The sequence below is a fragment of the Larus michahellis genome, chromosome 5 (genome assembly GCF_964199755.1).
Source record: "Larus michahellis chromosome 5, bLarMic1.1, whole genome shotgun sequence".
Classification (NCBI taxonomy): domain Eukaryota; kingdom Metazoa; phylum Chordata; class Aves; order Charadriiformes; family Laridae; genus Larus; species Larus michahellis.
In genome coordinates, this window is record NC_133900.1 from 64,714,225 (window position 1) to 64,731,596 (window position 17,372).

The window sequence follows — 17,372 nt, forward strand, 5'->3', positions numbered from 1 at the left end:
TTAGCTGTATAGAAAGAAGGTGACTTTAAAGCACTCTAATGTACACAGGCAAAAGAAGAAAATGTTGTAAGTGTAAAGAAAAGATCAAGCAGAAGATCAACACAGCCAAGCAGCATAAGAAAACTGAAAATAAATGAGTGGGTAAAAGCAGTTATTATAACATTAATAAACCCTACAAACTGTAGTGAAAACATATGCTATGACATACGCTAATTCTCAGTAGGAGCTACTGCAGGGCAGCACAACACAGAGTAGTTATAAAGGGCATTACCTTACATATAGAGAATCTATACAGAAGCTATCTGTTACAGCTGGCACCTCCAGGAGTAACGTGTTGTTAGAGTAACCAGCAGCAGAAAGATCAGAAAAGGGAAAACAGGTGAAGAGGTAAGAACAAAACATAAAATACTCTGTAATACCCAACACAATGGAACATCAGAGCTACAACTACAGTCCCAAGAATCATTAAGAGGAAGCACCATTCATATTATTTACTCTAGTACTCACAAGGGAGGAATCATCATCTGTTTCCGAGACAATGATTTTGTTGTACGGGAGCAGGAGGGTTTTAAAACCCTGGTGGGAACTCCCCCTCAGTATGCAGTCCAGCTCTAACTTACAGATCATTTAAGAAGTTTTACTCAATTCCAATAATTTCCTGTATATATTTCAAATATCATCATTTACTTTCCATCTATTCCAAAGATGTGAGTTAAGAGGCTCAAAGTTTAACATTTCATGGCATAGCTGTGTGCGCTTCTTTCAACACATACTAATTTAGAACAGTTAAGAATGTTACACACCATTTACAAATGCACGTCCACATAGGTGCCTTTAAAGGATAATACCTTAGTTAAAAACAAAACGAAATGGATCTTTCTTTTCTCAGAAAAAAATAAAAATCAAGGTTACCAACCTGAAGTCCCCTTTATTGTTCACAACCCTCTCTGGAGGGCAGTACTGCGCAGAACTTTCTAACACCACAATGTCTACTGTCCTTGTGTTATTCCCGCGTCTGGTTTGTACATGGCAGCCCCAGTTTCCTGTGGAGCCAGCCTGAATGTTTGAGATCGTCAGTGCACTGGGAAGATAAAATAAACAAATAAGAGGCAACAGTCTTGCAATAAAATTTATGTAAGCTTTTACCAAAAGATGAATAAAGTATAGAAAGACAATGGAAGAAACAATCAATTACATACAACTGTGAGTGATCTTATGAAACCAGAGCTGTCTATGAATCCATGTACTATAACAGAGAAATATTTACTATTCTTCTAGCCCTCAATTCTGCCAAGGTATGAAAAAAAAAAAGAACAGCCAAAGAAAAAAGTTCCTTGACTTCAGAAAGAAGAGATAATTCCCCAAGCGTTATCATTGCTCTTCAACACAAAATTTTTATAGTTGTTCCAGAAAGGCCAAACTACAGTTAACTTCCCAAATGCATAATCTGTGATGGTTAGGAGCCCTAATTTACTAATACAATTACAGGATATATAACTACTCCGTAGATGCTGAATGAGTCAAAAATCTGCTGCAGGCAGAATAAATTATACTTATAGATCTCTGCTGGAGAACTTTGATATTACCAACTGTGGTGTGCTCAAAAGGAAGAGGAAAGAATCAATGAGCAGTTCACTTAAATGTCTTGCTTTCATAATTTTGATGTACCAAGAGAACAAATGTATCCTACCACAAACATATTTTACATGAACTGCAATGGGTAATGCAGATAACTAAAACCCAACTGCAATAGTCCTGGACAACCTGCTATAGCTAAACCCGTTTTAAAAAAGCAGCTGGGTTTGACTAACCAAATCTCTAAACCACCTTCCTGAAACTTGATCATTAGTAACAGTGACCAAAGCCATGTAATTTAAGAGACACGTGAAGTTACAGAGTACTTGGGAAGTGTCTGCCTGCATAGGTTCAACTCAGCAAGGATATAAGAGGGCCTTACAGGTTATGGAAACGTCACTAAATCAGAGCAGAAAATAAGGAGTGGGAAATACATTTTCTCTTTAGAGATTCACCTTGCAATCAGTGAGCAGTTATGAATCATGTTTTTTTCAACAAAAATACCCTGGGACTCATCAGTTTCCACTATCTTTCCATCCTGATACCACAAGACTTGCATGTCTTGATCAATATACGAAGCCATGCATTGGAAGGGTAGACTATCTCCTTCAAAGACAACCTGACGGTGAGATGGAGTCATATAGAAAGATGGTAATTCAAGCGGTGGTTCTAGAATTCAAGAAATAAAAGCACAATTAATAGTAAGAATCTGATATAGACATACTTTTCAAAAGAGGAGGAAAAATACACTAACTGAGAATCAATTATTGTAAACTCCTTGTAAATTGCATCTTGCAAGATTTATATAAAAAATACATTTGATGCATCGGACATGAAAAATACAAGTTCTCCTCATATTCTTTTTCAAAAAATGTATTCCTTTAACATAATACATTTCAATAATTTTTTGCCGGCCCACATCCAAATTATGTGAAAAATATAAACTTGAATGAAAAATATATTTATGCATTTAATTTCTTCACAATTTCTCACTATTAATATTTCAAAATCACAAATACATATGTTTTATTGTTTTGACAGACAGAATAATACAACAAAGAAGTTAAGTAAGTTGATCATGGTTTCATCACAACAAGGTGGCTAATCAACAACAGAACCACCATGTAGGGAAGTCAGTCATAAAATGAAGATCTTTTAACTTCAGGAATTTGGGCTTGGAATAATTAGCACATCTGAAGTTAGATAGCTAGACTTTGGAAAAAAATATTAGTTTCTGATTCCTCTTGAGAATTTTAAGTAAAAATGCCTGGAAAACATGGATCACCAGGAAAAAAGAGTTTATCTTCAGGGAGTGCTATTCATCCTTAGTTTCCATGGACTAACATCCACAATCACCAATTTATTTATTATTTATTTCCAAAAGCAAACAACACTACCACAACAAGTGATCAGCCTCTGAAATCACTATTACCACTATCACATAGAAGTGCTGAATTTCAGGGAAATAAAACAAAGATATAAAGCCTGTTCACTAATATTAACACAATACAGAATGCGTTAGAAAGTAAGTATGAGTTGTCAGGAGTGCTTACCACAGGTCAGAAGCTCCTGCTTAACACCGGTCACTGTTTGCGACTGAAGTGACTTGGGATAGGCACATTTAGTTTCACGTACAGTTATATTTCTTTCTTTTAACCACTGATGCATCCACAGTATGTTGCAATCGCAAAGAAGATAATCAGTCTGAAATTCTCTGCAATACAGAAATAGGTATTCACAGTGACAAAAAGCAACACCCTAAGGTCTGAAAGCTTGACATCAACAGCTGTACAATGCCTCTCATTCTCACGGACAACAAGCCGTCAAACCCCAGAATACAGTGGATTTGCCCACCACTACATACTGGAAGATACTCTAACACCCTGCAAGCTGTGGTCCGAGAACAAAAGTACACACTCCTCGAGAAAAGGAATCCTCTCCGTAAATATGAGGAACATCTAATACCTGTACGTGAAAAAGTTTCTAGTAATTTCTTTCATGGAGGGAGTATACGTTATTTAAGTGAGCATTAACAAGCAATTGCTTGAATATGCATCACCATAAACTTAAGAACACACTTCATTACTTCATTTTAGCAATCAAATGCTTTAACGGTAAAATAAACAGAAATATAAAAATAGCCTCTCACCTATTTCTCTTTTCAGAACCACTATTCACAATTTTAATGATAGTTTTATTCTGCTTTATATGAAAGCCCTATAAGGCTTTTCATTGATTCATAAAGTCTTCTCTGTATAATTTAATACTTTTTACTAAAAACACATACCAAACACCCCCATAGGTGTCTGTTGTAGTCAGCTAAATTAAAAGAGATCATAAATATTTTATCTGTTTAGAAACAGTTAAAAATTTATCAAAACATATCACTGTGTCTACATTGTTTTTTACCTCTAGTGAAATATTTGATTTTTATTTTTGCGAATGTCTAGAGGATAACACAACATCGCAGGCAGAACACTTCAAACACTAAATCAACATTCCTGTGAAACTCTATTTGGTCTTTGTTCACAGAAATTCCTCCAGACATACACATTTTTAATAGCGACAGTAATATCCAGGTTCTCTTGTCAGACCTGTGATGTTCTTGGACAGCACCCTTTATGTACACAATTAAAATACCAGGAATAGCAACTTATGGACAATTAAAATAAGATGGAGGAAGGAAAGAAACATTTGCCTTTATAAACAAGAAATTAACTCGGTGTCGAAGCCAGAAGTCAGAGCTTTTGCGAAAGCCCCAGTACAATGAGCCAACGGTCATGACTACCAGGGAAAAATACAAGCTAATCATCAGCACTGATGAATTTTTTTTCCATTTACTTTCTTCCTTACACAGGATTACAACTCTCATGAAATTAAAGGAGAGAAAAACAATATAAGGCTGAGATATACCCACTGTTATGTATAACAAAACTATACTGTTCTTCAAGGACTAAGATCTTCCTTAAAATATTTGTTCCCTTTGTTAAAAAAGGTGTAAAACACTATTTATTAAAAGTAATAGAACTTTCAGAAGCCCAGACGTCGTTATAGCTTTGTTCTCTCAGAACTGTAACGAATACTGAGCATCTTTTGAAGGAACACCCAAATATCTTTCCAATGCACCTACTCAGATAAAGAAACCACTGTTATGAGGTTTAAAAGTAAAAAGGCAAAACTGTAGTACAAGCATATATAAACTTTTTTTAAGAACACAAATGATCATGCCAATTAAGATTAGATGCAATAAGTACTTACAGAGACTTTAGTGAACCGAGATGATCAAATGTTCCCTGTGTAAGTGTAGAAAACAGATTTCCAGAAAGATTCCTAAGAAGTAAAAGTATCAGGGTTTGATGTTCAAGCAACTGACGTTTGAACTAAGAAAATCCCTCTTCAAGATAACATTATTTTAAAACCTACAAGATACTATTACAACACACTGTCATAGTTCACAAGACCATAAGAATAAAAATCAGGTCTGATGGCCTAGCAAAAATCCCAAAATAAACTGTTCCCAAATAGTTCTTTTTTAGCTGAAGAATTTTAAGATCAGAAACAAGGACTGAAAGCAAACTTTTTATTTAAAGCAACAACTAGCACGTTGACCATGTATTTCAAGTTTAAAAGTAAATTTGTTGTTCACAGTGAATTGATGTGTTGCTATTAACATGCAGTAAGAAGCATGTTTGATCTAGCAATATTTTTTTTTTAACATATTCTACATCCCACTTTCTCTGTATCAGTGAAAGCACTGCGTAAGAAGCTAACAACCACCCCAAAGAAACATTCCATAATCTTACATGTTATTTTCTTAGAGTAAATAAAGAACTACAACACGTGCAAGAAAGCCAGCACAACAGAACCACACTGATGCCATTGTAGAAGGCACGGATGTTAAAATATTCTGTAACTCTGTAATATTTTTATAGGGAAATATTTCGTACAGTCTGCTACTCCCTTCCCCCCACCTCCCGCTGTATCTTCTAAGAAACTGAAAAATGGCTCCAAAGCAGACAGAGCATTGTGTGGTTTTCATCGCCCCCACTGTCCTTTGGGTTTTTTTTTTTAATCTTGCTACTGAGTAGCAGACCACAGTCATAGCCACACCGCATGTCTTTCAAGCACACACTTAAACTATTCCCACTGAAGTGAAGAATGGTAACTTACATAAGACTAAAACGTAAGAAATTAAATTATATACAACAAAATTATACTTACAATCTAATAAGACTTACAAGTCCTCTAAATATATCTGCATTCAGGCAGCCTATTCTGTTATTAGTTAAGTCTCTATAAACAAAAAAAGGAAAAATCAGAATAAACTGTTTTATTTCCAAGTGACACACAGGCTGCAAACAGAAGTATTTCAACTAAAATTCATGAGTAACAGATTGCACCATATTTAGTCTTTTTCAGCAAAATCCAAGAGGTACTGCTATATGGGTGTACACACATGCACAGAGTCCTTATCCCATTTCTAAAGTAATAAAGGTTTGCCCACATACACTTAAATGAGCCCAGCCTGACCAGCAAATCCGCTTCGAACAGTCTTGGCTTACCTGACTACAAAGTAAATTTTCATATTGGTACAGTATATTATCACACATGCTACATCACTTATTTTTTTGATGTGCCAGAGACCTATACTTGCGCACTTTTTGTACATAAACAGGAGACCACTTCTACATTTATACTTACGTAAGTCTTTAAATACTATATTTCACAACGTAGGTCTTAAATCAAATTGCCAAAAAATTCTTAAAGAAATAAAAATTAAGCTTGCAAGTAGTAATGGTCCAGAACTGGTCCTTCAGCTTTATTTTTAAGGTTTTCAGAAGTGCAATTACCACAAATGAACATAAATACGACAAAAATTTAAGAAGAAAAGCTGTATTCTTTGGAGCTGACTGCAAAATCACTAAGACTTAAAAGCTTTCCCAGATATTCCAAAAACCTGAAGAGTGTTTTAATAAAAAGGAAACAAAGGAATAAAAGCCAAGGTATAAATCCCAAAAAATGTGTTAATGGGAACGTTGGCACAACCGTCAATAAAGCAGCATTAACGGTGCTGTAACTTCAGTGTAGTATTAATAGCAAGGAACTCTGTGTTCCACTATGACTTTGGGGAAAAAAAAATCATGAGGAGTTTAACATTTAACAAAGCAAGACTTGATGGCATAAAAGCTCTGAATGAATGTTCACCCAGTGATGTTTCAAGTCACTGAAATACAAAAAGGGAGGAATAACACCAGGAGACTGTCAGTAAGAACAAGTGAGACAGCCAAGCCACAAGCAGTGGATGTTCTTCAGTCACAAGACTGAAAGCAGACTTTGTTTTATACTTACATATATGTGTGTGTATAAATTTAGACAGCATATACATATCCAACTTTTAATACATAATAACTTTGCTGTCTAAATTTCCAGAACCTAAGACTTACTCTACGCTCAGAGGTTTTTGTTTGTTTCATTTAAATTGACTAGCTAGATATACTACTTACAGTCTTTTCAGAGACGAAAGCCCCAGAAAAGCTCCTGGATCTATAGTACTAATAAGGTTGTTCTTGAGGTCTCTGTGGAGAAAATTAAGACATTACATTTATCACAAGCTATGCTTTAAAACAGATATAGAAGCCTGAAGATACACTTGTCTCAACTTGTTTGAAAACTGCCCAAAAAGCCCATACAACACATTTCTACTTTCCCTAACATAGCTCCTTTCAAAATTTGAAAATCTGTGTGTTTTAACTAGAAAGAGGAATATAAACAGCACATGTATTCCTGTAAATATTCTATCAGTTCCTGTGACCCACAGTGTCCCAATAGCTTACAGCTGCTCAGGGTGTAACATTTGCTCATTACACAGTACAAAGTTGTTTAGCACAGTGCTGCCTCCTTCAGCCTACCCGGTTTTAAATACTTCAGTAGCTCCTAGTACCTACCAAAAGAAGCAAAACAAGATCCTAAAAATACACCAAACACACAACCACCAAAAGCAAAGACCTGGTTGAGAATCCCAAAATAAAGCTGGTGGAAAAAAAAAAAATAAATCAGAACACAGATTTTTAAATCTTAAGTTTCCAGAATAGAAGATTGTAAGGACAAATGTAAAGTAACTATGTCATTAAACAGCTTTATTAACTGTACAAGGGATATAGGAGTTTTAACTCCTAACTCAAGATATTTTGCAGATACAGCTTCATTTGAAAGGTCACAGAAAGCACCTGCCTGCATCTACAGAGTTTTGAACAAACTTTATCACTGCATGAATGCTAAAATTTCTACCTCCTTATTCATCCAAGATGAATCTTATCTGAAACTTCACAGGCATGTATTATTACAAGAAAAATTTCTCATTCCTTTGTAACATGTGAATGTTCTGCATTTGAAAATAAAATTAGTAATTTCAATTAAAAGCAATGTTTTAGTAAGCAAGGGCAGAAAAAAAACAACCTCTATATCTACCACAACACTAATAATTCTGCCTGAAAGAGAACAGTACAAGAGGATTACATCTGCCATCACACAGATACACATGAGTGAAAATATAAATTCATCCCAAAATTTCACAATAGCATTTCCTGCAGCCAGAATAACAAACTGCGGCACAACAGATGGTGTCATGGCACATAGAGCATGCTTCAATGCCAACCTAACAAACATTTTAAATACCTGAAATACTTTATATACTTTAAATTTACCTTGCAGGACAGTAAATTAATTTTCAATAAAACTACAACATATACACACTTCTCTTATCTCAACTTTATTTGCCCTGTAAGGTGGCAGGGACTGCCAACTACTTCCAGCGTCAAAAGCCTGAAGAACTGTAATGTTTTTAAGCCTCTTTCGGCAGGCTTATAAAAACAGTACCAAAGCCATAACAAATCTGAGAATACTAAATACTTTGGGACAGCGAAGAAAAATATTACCTACTGCTCATATTTTAGATTTCAGTTTAAAATCATGTAACTCCCACTTAAAATCTCACTGTGCAAAACACTCATGGAAAAAAGTAAACCTTGACAACACGCCTTGGAAATTCACTAGTCTGGATTATCAGTGATCTTCAATTTCATTTCTTAAATTCAAGGCATACTCCCTGATACACCTCTTCCTTAAATCCATTGCTTCAGTGGAAAGCAAAACAATACAGTTTTAAAATTAAAGCAACAGCCTTACTACTTCTACAACCTGTTTATACATTTTTTCAGATCAGTTGATAAAAATGGACTAGTCTATTCTTTATGTAATTTTAGGGGGTTTTCCCTCCCCTTAGTAGGTCTTAATACCAGCTCCAGAAGGATAATTACACTAGAATTAAAAAAATCTTTTTTAAAAGAAATGCCATCAATTTTCATGTTTTCATAAAACTCATTCAATGTATATTCTGTAGTTTGTAAATCATATAGCAAAGCATCAATGAACCACCATGCAAAGTAATTTTTCAAAACACTTTGAATGCCCAAAGCGTTAGCATTTTCTCAACCCCTGACTACAACAGTTGGGGGAGTCTGCAGTTTTTCCCCCCCCCCGCCCAGTGACAGTCACAAATAAGCACTAGCTATGGATTCATCTATCAAAAAGTACTAGCAGATGAAAACTGAGAAATAGAAGAGGTATTTGAAGATCTCAAAATTAACACAGTGCTGACACGTCTGGCAGCTCTTCAGAAACAGTAAAAGATGGTGATACACAGGCTGGTGCGGTTGTCAGGCAAATCTATCACCAACTTCTTGTCTATTAGAGTAATAAAAGAACGGAAAGCAATTGAAGAGTTCAGGTTCATAAGGAAACACAGAAAAGGAGACAACAAACAGTTACGAGACTTGGACATTTTCCAAATGGAAATAAAAAAGTCACTAAAAAAAAAAAATCATCTCTTGACTTTTTGAAAAGTTCTTACGTATGCTTTTGACACCCCCCTGGGTCTAGAGAAATAAACAGCAAGTTCGATCACTTTACTTACTCCATCATTTCACCTGCGACATGCATTGATGAACTAAACGGTCAAAATTTCTTGTAATGCAAAAAAGTTTAAAAAAAATGCTTGAAACTAACACACTACTGGAAACTAATCAAAAGCTAGAACCTAGGCCAGAAAAATCTTTGTTTCCTTAAAATAATTTCTGTATTTCCAACAGTTCGGAATACTCCAAAGCATTCACTTTCACAGCACAGATTTTTCAGAAGAGACTAGGAGCGCATTTACCCTCTCTCACCACTCATCTTTCAGAAATTACCTGAGAAGCAGGTGAAGATGGGGAAAATAAATATTTTATTAGCTCAACACACTCAGTCTTCTCCTGAAAGAGCCACAGCTAACAAAGAGATGGAGCTTCCAGAACCAAAACCAAAAATAAAGTTAGAGTGGAAAACAAGTTCCTGAATACTCATAAAACTGTTTCTCTGCTCAGTACTATTCAAACAAGAAATACTGACGCTTTCCAAATAAAGACTTAAAAAAAAAAAAAAAAAAGAAAAGAGTTCAGGTCCATTAGGAGCACACTTTTTCACATGCTCTGCTGCACTGTAACAAGAATTAAAATCAGAAATTGTTACTGTCTGAAAATGTATTAGATGCTCCTATTTTTATTTAAGGCATCCATTTATCTGTAGATTGGTGCTGTAAAAACAGGAGAAAAAAAATGACACTATCTACAAATAACACTGCATATTTTTCTTTTCGAAGGTATATTAGTATACCCTAAAAAAGTCTTGCATTATTTACAGTTCAATAAATACCAAACCCTTCTTTTGCTATCTAAATATCTTACTGAATTCCATGCCTGTCTCTTCCTCCTCTCCCCCTCATGTACAATGAAAAATAATACTTCATAAATACATGAAGTAATCTCCCTTATCCTCGCAAAAACCAACAGGCAGCCTTAGCTAGCTTCCAGATGGAAGACAGCAGTTTGCTTCTAAGTTGACAGGCTTTGAGTAATGCTATATAAAGTCAAGTATCTACTAGATGAAAAATTATCTGTCACAAATTACTCATGACAAACTAATCAAAGAAGTTACTTCAATATTTAAACTGTAGGAAATTCATAGCAAAACATAGCATTAACAAAGTCAGTGGACATTAAAATGTTTAACATCTTTTGGTACGGATGCTTTAATTACCACTTATGGCAGTAAAAAAACTTTGACCTGCTTACTGCTATTCAGCTATTATTTGCATTATATTTTTCCTATAAGAGTAGATATCGACACAGCATAGTCATTTTCTACTGTAATTAACAAACTTTTCACCCACTAGTAAAACAAAATTCCTATTTTGGTAACCTTATCACCCTTTTTACAAAATAATGCCTTAGCAAATTCTACATTTTCATAAAATAACATATGTGCACAAAGTTATTAAACAGATTTGAAATTCCTACTTGGGGCCAGCATTTTAAATGTACTTCCCCACAGTTTTGGGGCACACAGGCAACAAATAGAACAATCTCTCCCTTTCAATAGTAACAGTGAAGAATTGTCAGATGGGGATGAGGTCAAGAGGTAAAATGTTTGCACAAAACAGAAACCTAAAGGGCAACAATTTGCCAGCTGCAGACACCATGTGCCCAAGAACTCAAAAAATAACAGAAACCATTTGAAAATATGTAACTTGTCATTAAGATGTCTAAGAACTGAACAGGAAAATACAAGTTTATAATTGATCTGTTAACACACTGAAGTTGTGAATCTGTAGTTCAGGATTCAAAATATTGATTAAAATGTGATTAAAAACAATTATTATGCAGGTACGTTAGTTTGGGTTTTTTACTTTTTTTTTTTTTAAAGGCTTTAGTTAAATATGTCTATACAACTAAACTCTATCCAAAAACTATTAAGGAGAAATGGTAGAAATATTTGCCGAGAAGTATAACATTACAAGGAATGAATAAACAAGCACTAAATTTATACAGAATCTCTCCCCTGGTAAGCAGTAATGTTAAGTGTCAATGCTACTGTCTGAATCAACTATTTAAATGCTGACTGAATTTATTTCTTTTTTGTCCGTTTCATCTCTTAATTTAAAAGTGGGGAAAAGATCATATCCACAAAGAAAGAAAAAACTGATAAGGAAACAAGGGGGAGCACAAGTAGTAAGAAAAAAATAAAAATAAGCAAGAAACTGTCAAAAAAGTGCAATTTTAAAGGCATGCAAGTTATCACAGTGACCATCAAGGAATACAATTTGAAACTGCTGAACATAATGTTAATGTTTAAAATAGTAACCGTGGCTTTAATTTTTTTTTCCTTTTACTATTCACTATTCCAGTTTGAAAAATTATTTTTATTACAAAAGTAGCTTCTGTCCAAGGTCACAACAACATTTAAAGGAGAAAAGTTTACTTTTACTGTGGTTAAACAGATTTTTCTCATTAAGTCTTGCATGCACACGCACGCGCGGAAAAAAAAAAAAAAGAGATGGTCATTAACAACTAGTGTATCATGCTAGTTATCCATTCCTTTACGATGAAGACATCTGTCCATTAATAACCATTTCTTGACGTATTAACTCCTACACCAGCGCACAAAATGCGTGTTATCTCATTCAGATGAGACCACAATACCATTTAACATAATGCTATCCCAGATCACTTTAAATGCTCAAAACTTGATGCCTTACTGTTTTCTTTTCCTTTTCATGAAAGAAGACATTAAAATAATCTTAAAAATCCTCATAAATGGCAGGAGTTTAAATGGAGGAAAGCTGGGCTCTTATGATTTTAAAGAAAATTAAGATTTGGATCCATAAAGCAAATGTAAGTGATCATCTCAAGCTAATTAGAGTTTCAAGTATTTCCTGTCTGAAAATTATAATGAGTTACAACAAATAACAACTGTCAGCAGATGCCTTTATTACCTAAGCAAGTACGCCAAAATAATGTGTAAAGATCTAGAATGGCATCACTGCTGATAACCTTGCTTCTTTGGCACAGTAACTAATTTCTACAATAAAGCTCATCTAGCAGTGCAGAAGACAAATCTTTCTTCTGGCATGTGGGGGATGGAATGGCGCAAGTATTTGATTTTATGTAGGCCAGGTGACCAGGATTGCAGCCTTCAAGTTTTAGAGGAAGAATAAAATACTTTTAATCCCCTGAAGCCAAAAGTCGTTTGGAACTCATCCTAGATGTTGCGAGATGATTATGGAACTGGCTACTTTCCCAGTCAAATGGCCTAGAAAAATCCTTATCTCTGAAGTTTCTGCTTGCTCCCAGGTAGATCAACCTGCCAATCCTGACCTTCTACCGGCTGGAAAAAAGCTGACTGTAACAGAAGCTACAATGCCGCTTCTTATCCCATAGGTGATATATCATCTGAAAGGGAAAGTGAAAACAGGAAGCAAAAGGTGTCCAAGAAGTTACTCCCATCAGACTCACTCTCATTTCCCTCCCCCCATACACTGGGTATACACCCACGTTATAAGGTAAGCAGCAAAACTGCTAAAATAAATGTCGACAAGCTTACAATGAATCTAGCCCCTTCTAGAGGCTCTAATACACCTGCTTCCCGTACAAATATACTTTACAATGGTTTGATAAAAGGTTTGAGACTTCATAAAAAAAGAAATACTTTTCTTTACAACACAAATTTTCATATTATGAGACCACAACAACAAAGCAAATCCAGTCATCACAGCATTCCAGTGAACTTCCCACTGAACCTGCCCTAATCCCATCTGCAGGTGAGATTACCCCTTTATGCTGACACATGACATTCATATTCATGAAGAGAATGCTTAACTATGTTAACTCTTCAATCACAAAAAATACATCAAAATAAAGTAAGAAAACATCTCTTAAGACATTTTGCTCTCAGAATTATTAATGAAACATAACACTTAATTTTTTTTTTAAGAGAAAATAGCTTTTTAAGAAGTGCTTACAATCTTTCAAGAAGGTGTAATCCAGAGAAGGAACCATTCTTCAACTCTGTTATTTTATTGTTACTCAGAATCCTGTAAACAAAAACAGGAAAGAACAATATATTATAAGTTTGGTAACAACATTATTTGCTGCAGTTTACACTTCTGGTGTAAATCTTTTCATTAACAGCCTTTATATCAAACTACAATACCTAGCTCATTGTCTGAGGTATACGTAACAGCAATGCTTAAATATTATGAAGGAGAAAAAAAGGACTTTCTATGCCGTGTGCCCTAAGTGCCATGCAAGTTTACATAATTATCATATGAAAGAAAGTACACCCATATAGGATTATCATAAAACACCCGAATTGGCATAATAGAAAATGAATTATTAAACAACCAACCTACACATCCAACATTCTGTTCTTTTGTACCCATTTTGGTTCTCAAAACCATGCAGGGTATCGCCTGTTTCCCGTTGCCTTTGCTGCCACCCTTACAAAAGGTTTCCCAGTACAAAGTTCTGTTCCATAATGAACGTTTCATGTCATTAGTTTTGGACACGGCTCCTGCTAGCTTCATTTGATGCTCCCCACTTCTTAAACTGAAACAAGCAGTAATCAGTCCCTACCTACCCTCTCCTTTACCGCGTGTAATTATGTCAGAACCTAGATGTCTCTTGCCAGAGGGAAGATTCATATTTTGCTTACTCTTCACACAAAAGTCATTTTGTGCCACCTTAATAATTTCTGAGCTCTTTCCAGCTTTATTACACCCAAAAAATTCTGAGATAAAACCAACAGAACTGAAACAGTATTCAACACACAGACAAGTCACAAATCTACATAATAGGATAATGATGTTCTGTTTTGTTTCCTACTGCTTTCCTAGCAAATCCTAACCTATGATCTGCCTTTACCACTTGTACTAAGAATCAAAGATTTCTGGTCAGCTCAGTGCCCATCATCTTATATATGGGGACAGAATCATCATCATCCCCAGTACAGTTTTCATTTTTCTACAATGTGGTGCTTCTGCCATTTTATTGCCCAATTATTAGTTTCATAAACTACTTCTGAAATTCTTCACTTTACCCTCAACCTTATTACACCAAGCAACTCGCCAAAATCTGTCAACCCCCTACTAACACTGTTCTACAGGTCATTAAGAAATATGTTGTGCATTACAAGTCTCTCACTCAACTTAGAAGGCTAACCATTTAACTCCACATCCACTTCTTAGCCTTCACAAGTTAGCTGTTCATACAATGATTTTCCATTTTAGGCTGACATACTATTTTGGTCAAATGCCTTTGGCGAGGGACCAAGAGATGCCTTTTGGAAAAGCATCTATGTCTCACTATATCCACTGGATCATCCTTGTAAACGTTTTGCTGATTTTGAAGAACTCCAAAGGTTTGTGGGGAAGAGCTTCCCATTACAGGAGACGCAAGTTTTCCAGAGTACATCCCTCTTTATCCAGGTATCCAATATATTTATTATAAATTCTACTGATTTGTTCAACACAAACATCAGACTTGGAATCATGTAGTTCCCCTAAACTCCTAACACTCTTATAAAAAAAAAAAAATAAAAAAAAAATCAGCATTTACCACCCCTCCAGTCCTCAAAAGTCAAGTTCATTCTAAGCAAGACTTCAGACACTTATCATTTGACTTTTTCATCCCTGAGTTCTTCTAAAAACTCTCCACTGCACACCATCTTGTCCTGGAAATTTATTCACTTTGTAAGTTTGTTCCGTAACTTCTGCTACAGTCACTTCGATTTATGACAGGTCCTCTATCCAATGCAACCTGCAGATCCAACATGTCCATGCACTTCTTCATTTACACCAATTACATCTTCAAGGCTGGATAACTACTACTGCACTTAACTGCCACTAGGACATTTCTTTCCAGTCTACTACGTCTTTCAGATACCCTTTATATTGGCCATAAACCAAACACACATACACACAGCCCTCTTTCCTCCGATACATAAAATTTATTACCTAATGACAAGGATTAGTACTTCAAAACACATCATGAATAGGATAAAACTAAAATACAGAAATACCAATCTATGAAAACAGCATTATTTTGACACAACCATATATTACGCTAAGTAGTTTTCTTCTCTAGGTCTCTCAAAGATTGCCTCAAGCCTCTGCGGTTTAGACAAACATAGGGCAGGCAATTTTTTGTCTCAAAGCTCTGGCTTTGAGTCAGTCTCTCCCTCTCAGCCTCACACACACAGAATCAAGACGGCTGAACAAATTATTTGAAAATCTTTCCATTTCTTGAAGTTAAGATTAAATCACTCAACCAAGGTAACAGTTCTGGTGCTAAAAGGAGGAGAACCCATTCCTTCTCCTCCCCTTACAGCCAAACCATGTATTTCTGCAGCTCATCTCATCAAGTCATCCCTGGTGTCCGCTGCTCCATGAGCAACAAGCATTAAACTACACATTTATGCAAAGCATCATCCAAGAGATTAATTTATACGGCAACTGCAAAAGCGTCATCACCACAGTACACTACACAGCTAATACCAGGTGAAGAGTGATCACAGGAATGGTGGACAGGATGAGAAAAAAAATACAAAAAAATATTCTGAGAATTTGCTGTTGTATGCACCTATAATGCATCCACTAGTGTCAGCTAAGAAGAAAGTTTGCTCTTGTGAAAACACAATTCTAGAGTCTACCTTACAGGAAGGAAAGAAGGAAAATTGCCCCGTGGATGCAGCTGTGATAACCTAGATGACAAATGAAACGCAGACAGCAATTTTTTTAATAACAGATATACAATTCAAGGAAGCCCAGGCACTCTTCAGAAATCTACATGTATATTAAGGAAGGCCCAACACGTAAGAGAAAACCAGAATATACATTTGTAAGACCACAAGTTTGGTAAATAGTATAATAATATACATCTTGGAATGCCTACAAAACTAGTAAAATTTAACTGAAGCATTAAAATCACCCATCCTAAAGTCTTTGAAGCTACTTTCACTTCTACTCAGGGATAAAGAGGTTTCAACCTAAATAGTAAGTATTATTTGTAGAAATGGTAGGTACAGGATTCATTCTGCAAACCAGATCTATTCAGAGCAAAGTATCCCTTTATTTCAACATCCTTTCTGGTTTCAGCAGTGTATGTGGGAAGAAAAAGAATAATATATTTAAAAAAAAGAATGAAAGAGCTTATAAAAAACACCTAATTAATAGTTAATACAAACCAAACACAAGGCATAACAGTAGCAGCAAGAAAAAAAAACAGACCAATTTCAGACTTACAGACAAAATAAGAAGAAAAAGCAGGAGGTTCAGAAAACATCCAAGGCAACACAAGCAAGCAAGCAAACTACAGTCTTTGGTAGCACAGAAATAATTCGTCTTTTTGTTATAATTGACTTCATCTTAAGATTTATTGATTTTACCTGTACTTTTTCTAGAAAAAGGAGCTATTCAAAATGAAGCAGAACCACTTCAGAAGTAGCTATAACTGACCAAACTAAATAAAAATTACAGTTCTGTAAAAAAAAAAAAAAAAATTAGTTTTCTGACATTGCCTATAAAATAATAGGCCTAAAGTAGAAGCCTTTGAATATCTGTGCACTAGGTAAATTTCTCTCTGGAGTGTGATGTACAAATTATAGTCAGACTGATTTAGTATTTTCTCTGCAGAGGCTGTTAGTTGCTCAACCATAAAGGTTTAGTACAATAAATGACAGATTTTACAACACTCCATATAACCTAAAACATTTCATCGCACTTAAAAATGTTGTAAGTGTAATCTTTAAAAAAAATGCAGTTTAAAACTTGCTATTAATATATTTAGTCTATACATTATTTGAAGTGTTAAGGGATGTGGCATAAGAAGACAAAACACAATAAAGCATTCACCTCCAAGTATAAGTTT

At 35.1% G+C, this 17,372-nt stretch overlaps 1 protein-coding gene across 1 annotated transcript in view; it reads right to left on the bottom strand.

Moving 5' to 3' along the window:
• The window catches only part of ADGRA3 (adhesion G protein-coupled receptor A3), a 57,905-nt gene that overhangs the window by 28,291 nt on the left and 12,242 nt on the right, over positions 1 to 17,372 (bottom strand). Inside the window, exons 2-8 of the mRNA XM_074587714.1 lie at positions 13,469 to 13,540; positions 7,080 to 7,151; positions 5,797 to 5,868; positions 4,834 to 4,905; positions 3,129 to 3,289; positions 2,031 to 2,244; positions 917 to 1,081 (exon numbers count right to left, since the gene is read on the bottom strand). Coding sequence (XP_074443815.1) covers positions 917 to 1,081; positions 2,031 to 2,244; positions 3,129 to 3,289; positions 4,834 to 4,905; positions 5,797 to 5,868; positions 7,080 to 7,151; positions 13,469 to 13,540 — 828 coding nt within the window. The remainder of the gene's footprint in view (positions 1 to 916; positions 1,082 to 2,030; positions 2,245 to 3,128; positions 3,290 to 4,833; positions 4,906 to 5,796; positions 5,869 to 7,079; positions 7,152 to 13,468; positions 13,541 to 17,372) is intronic.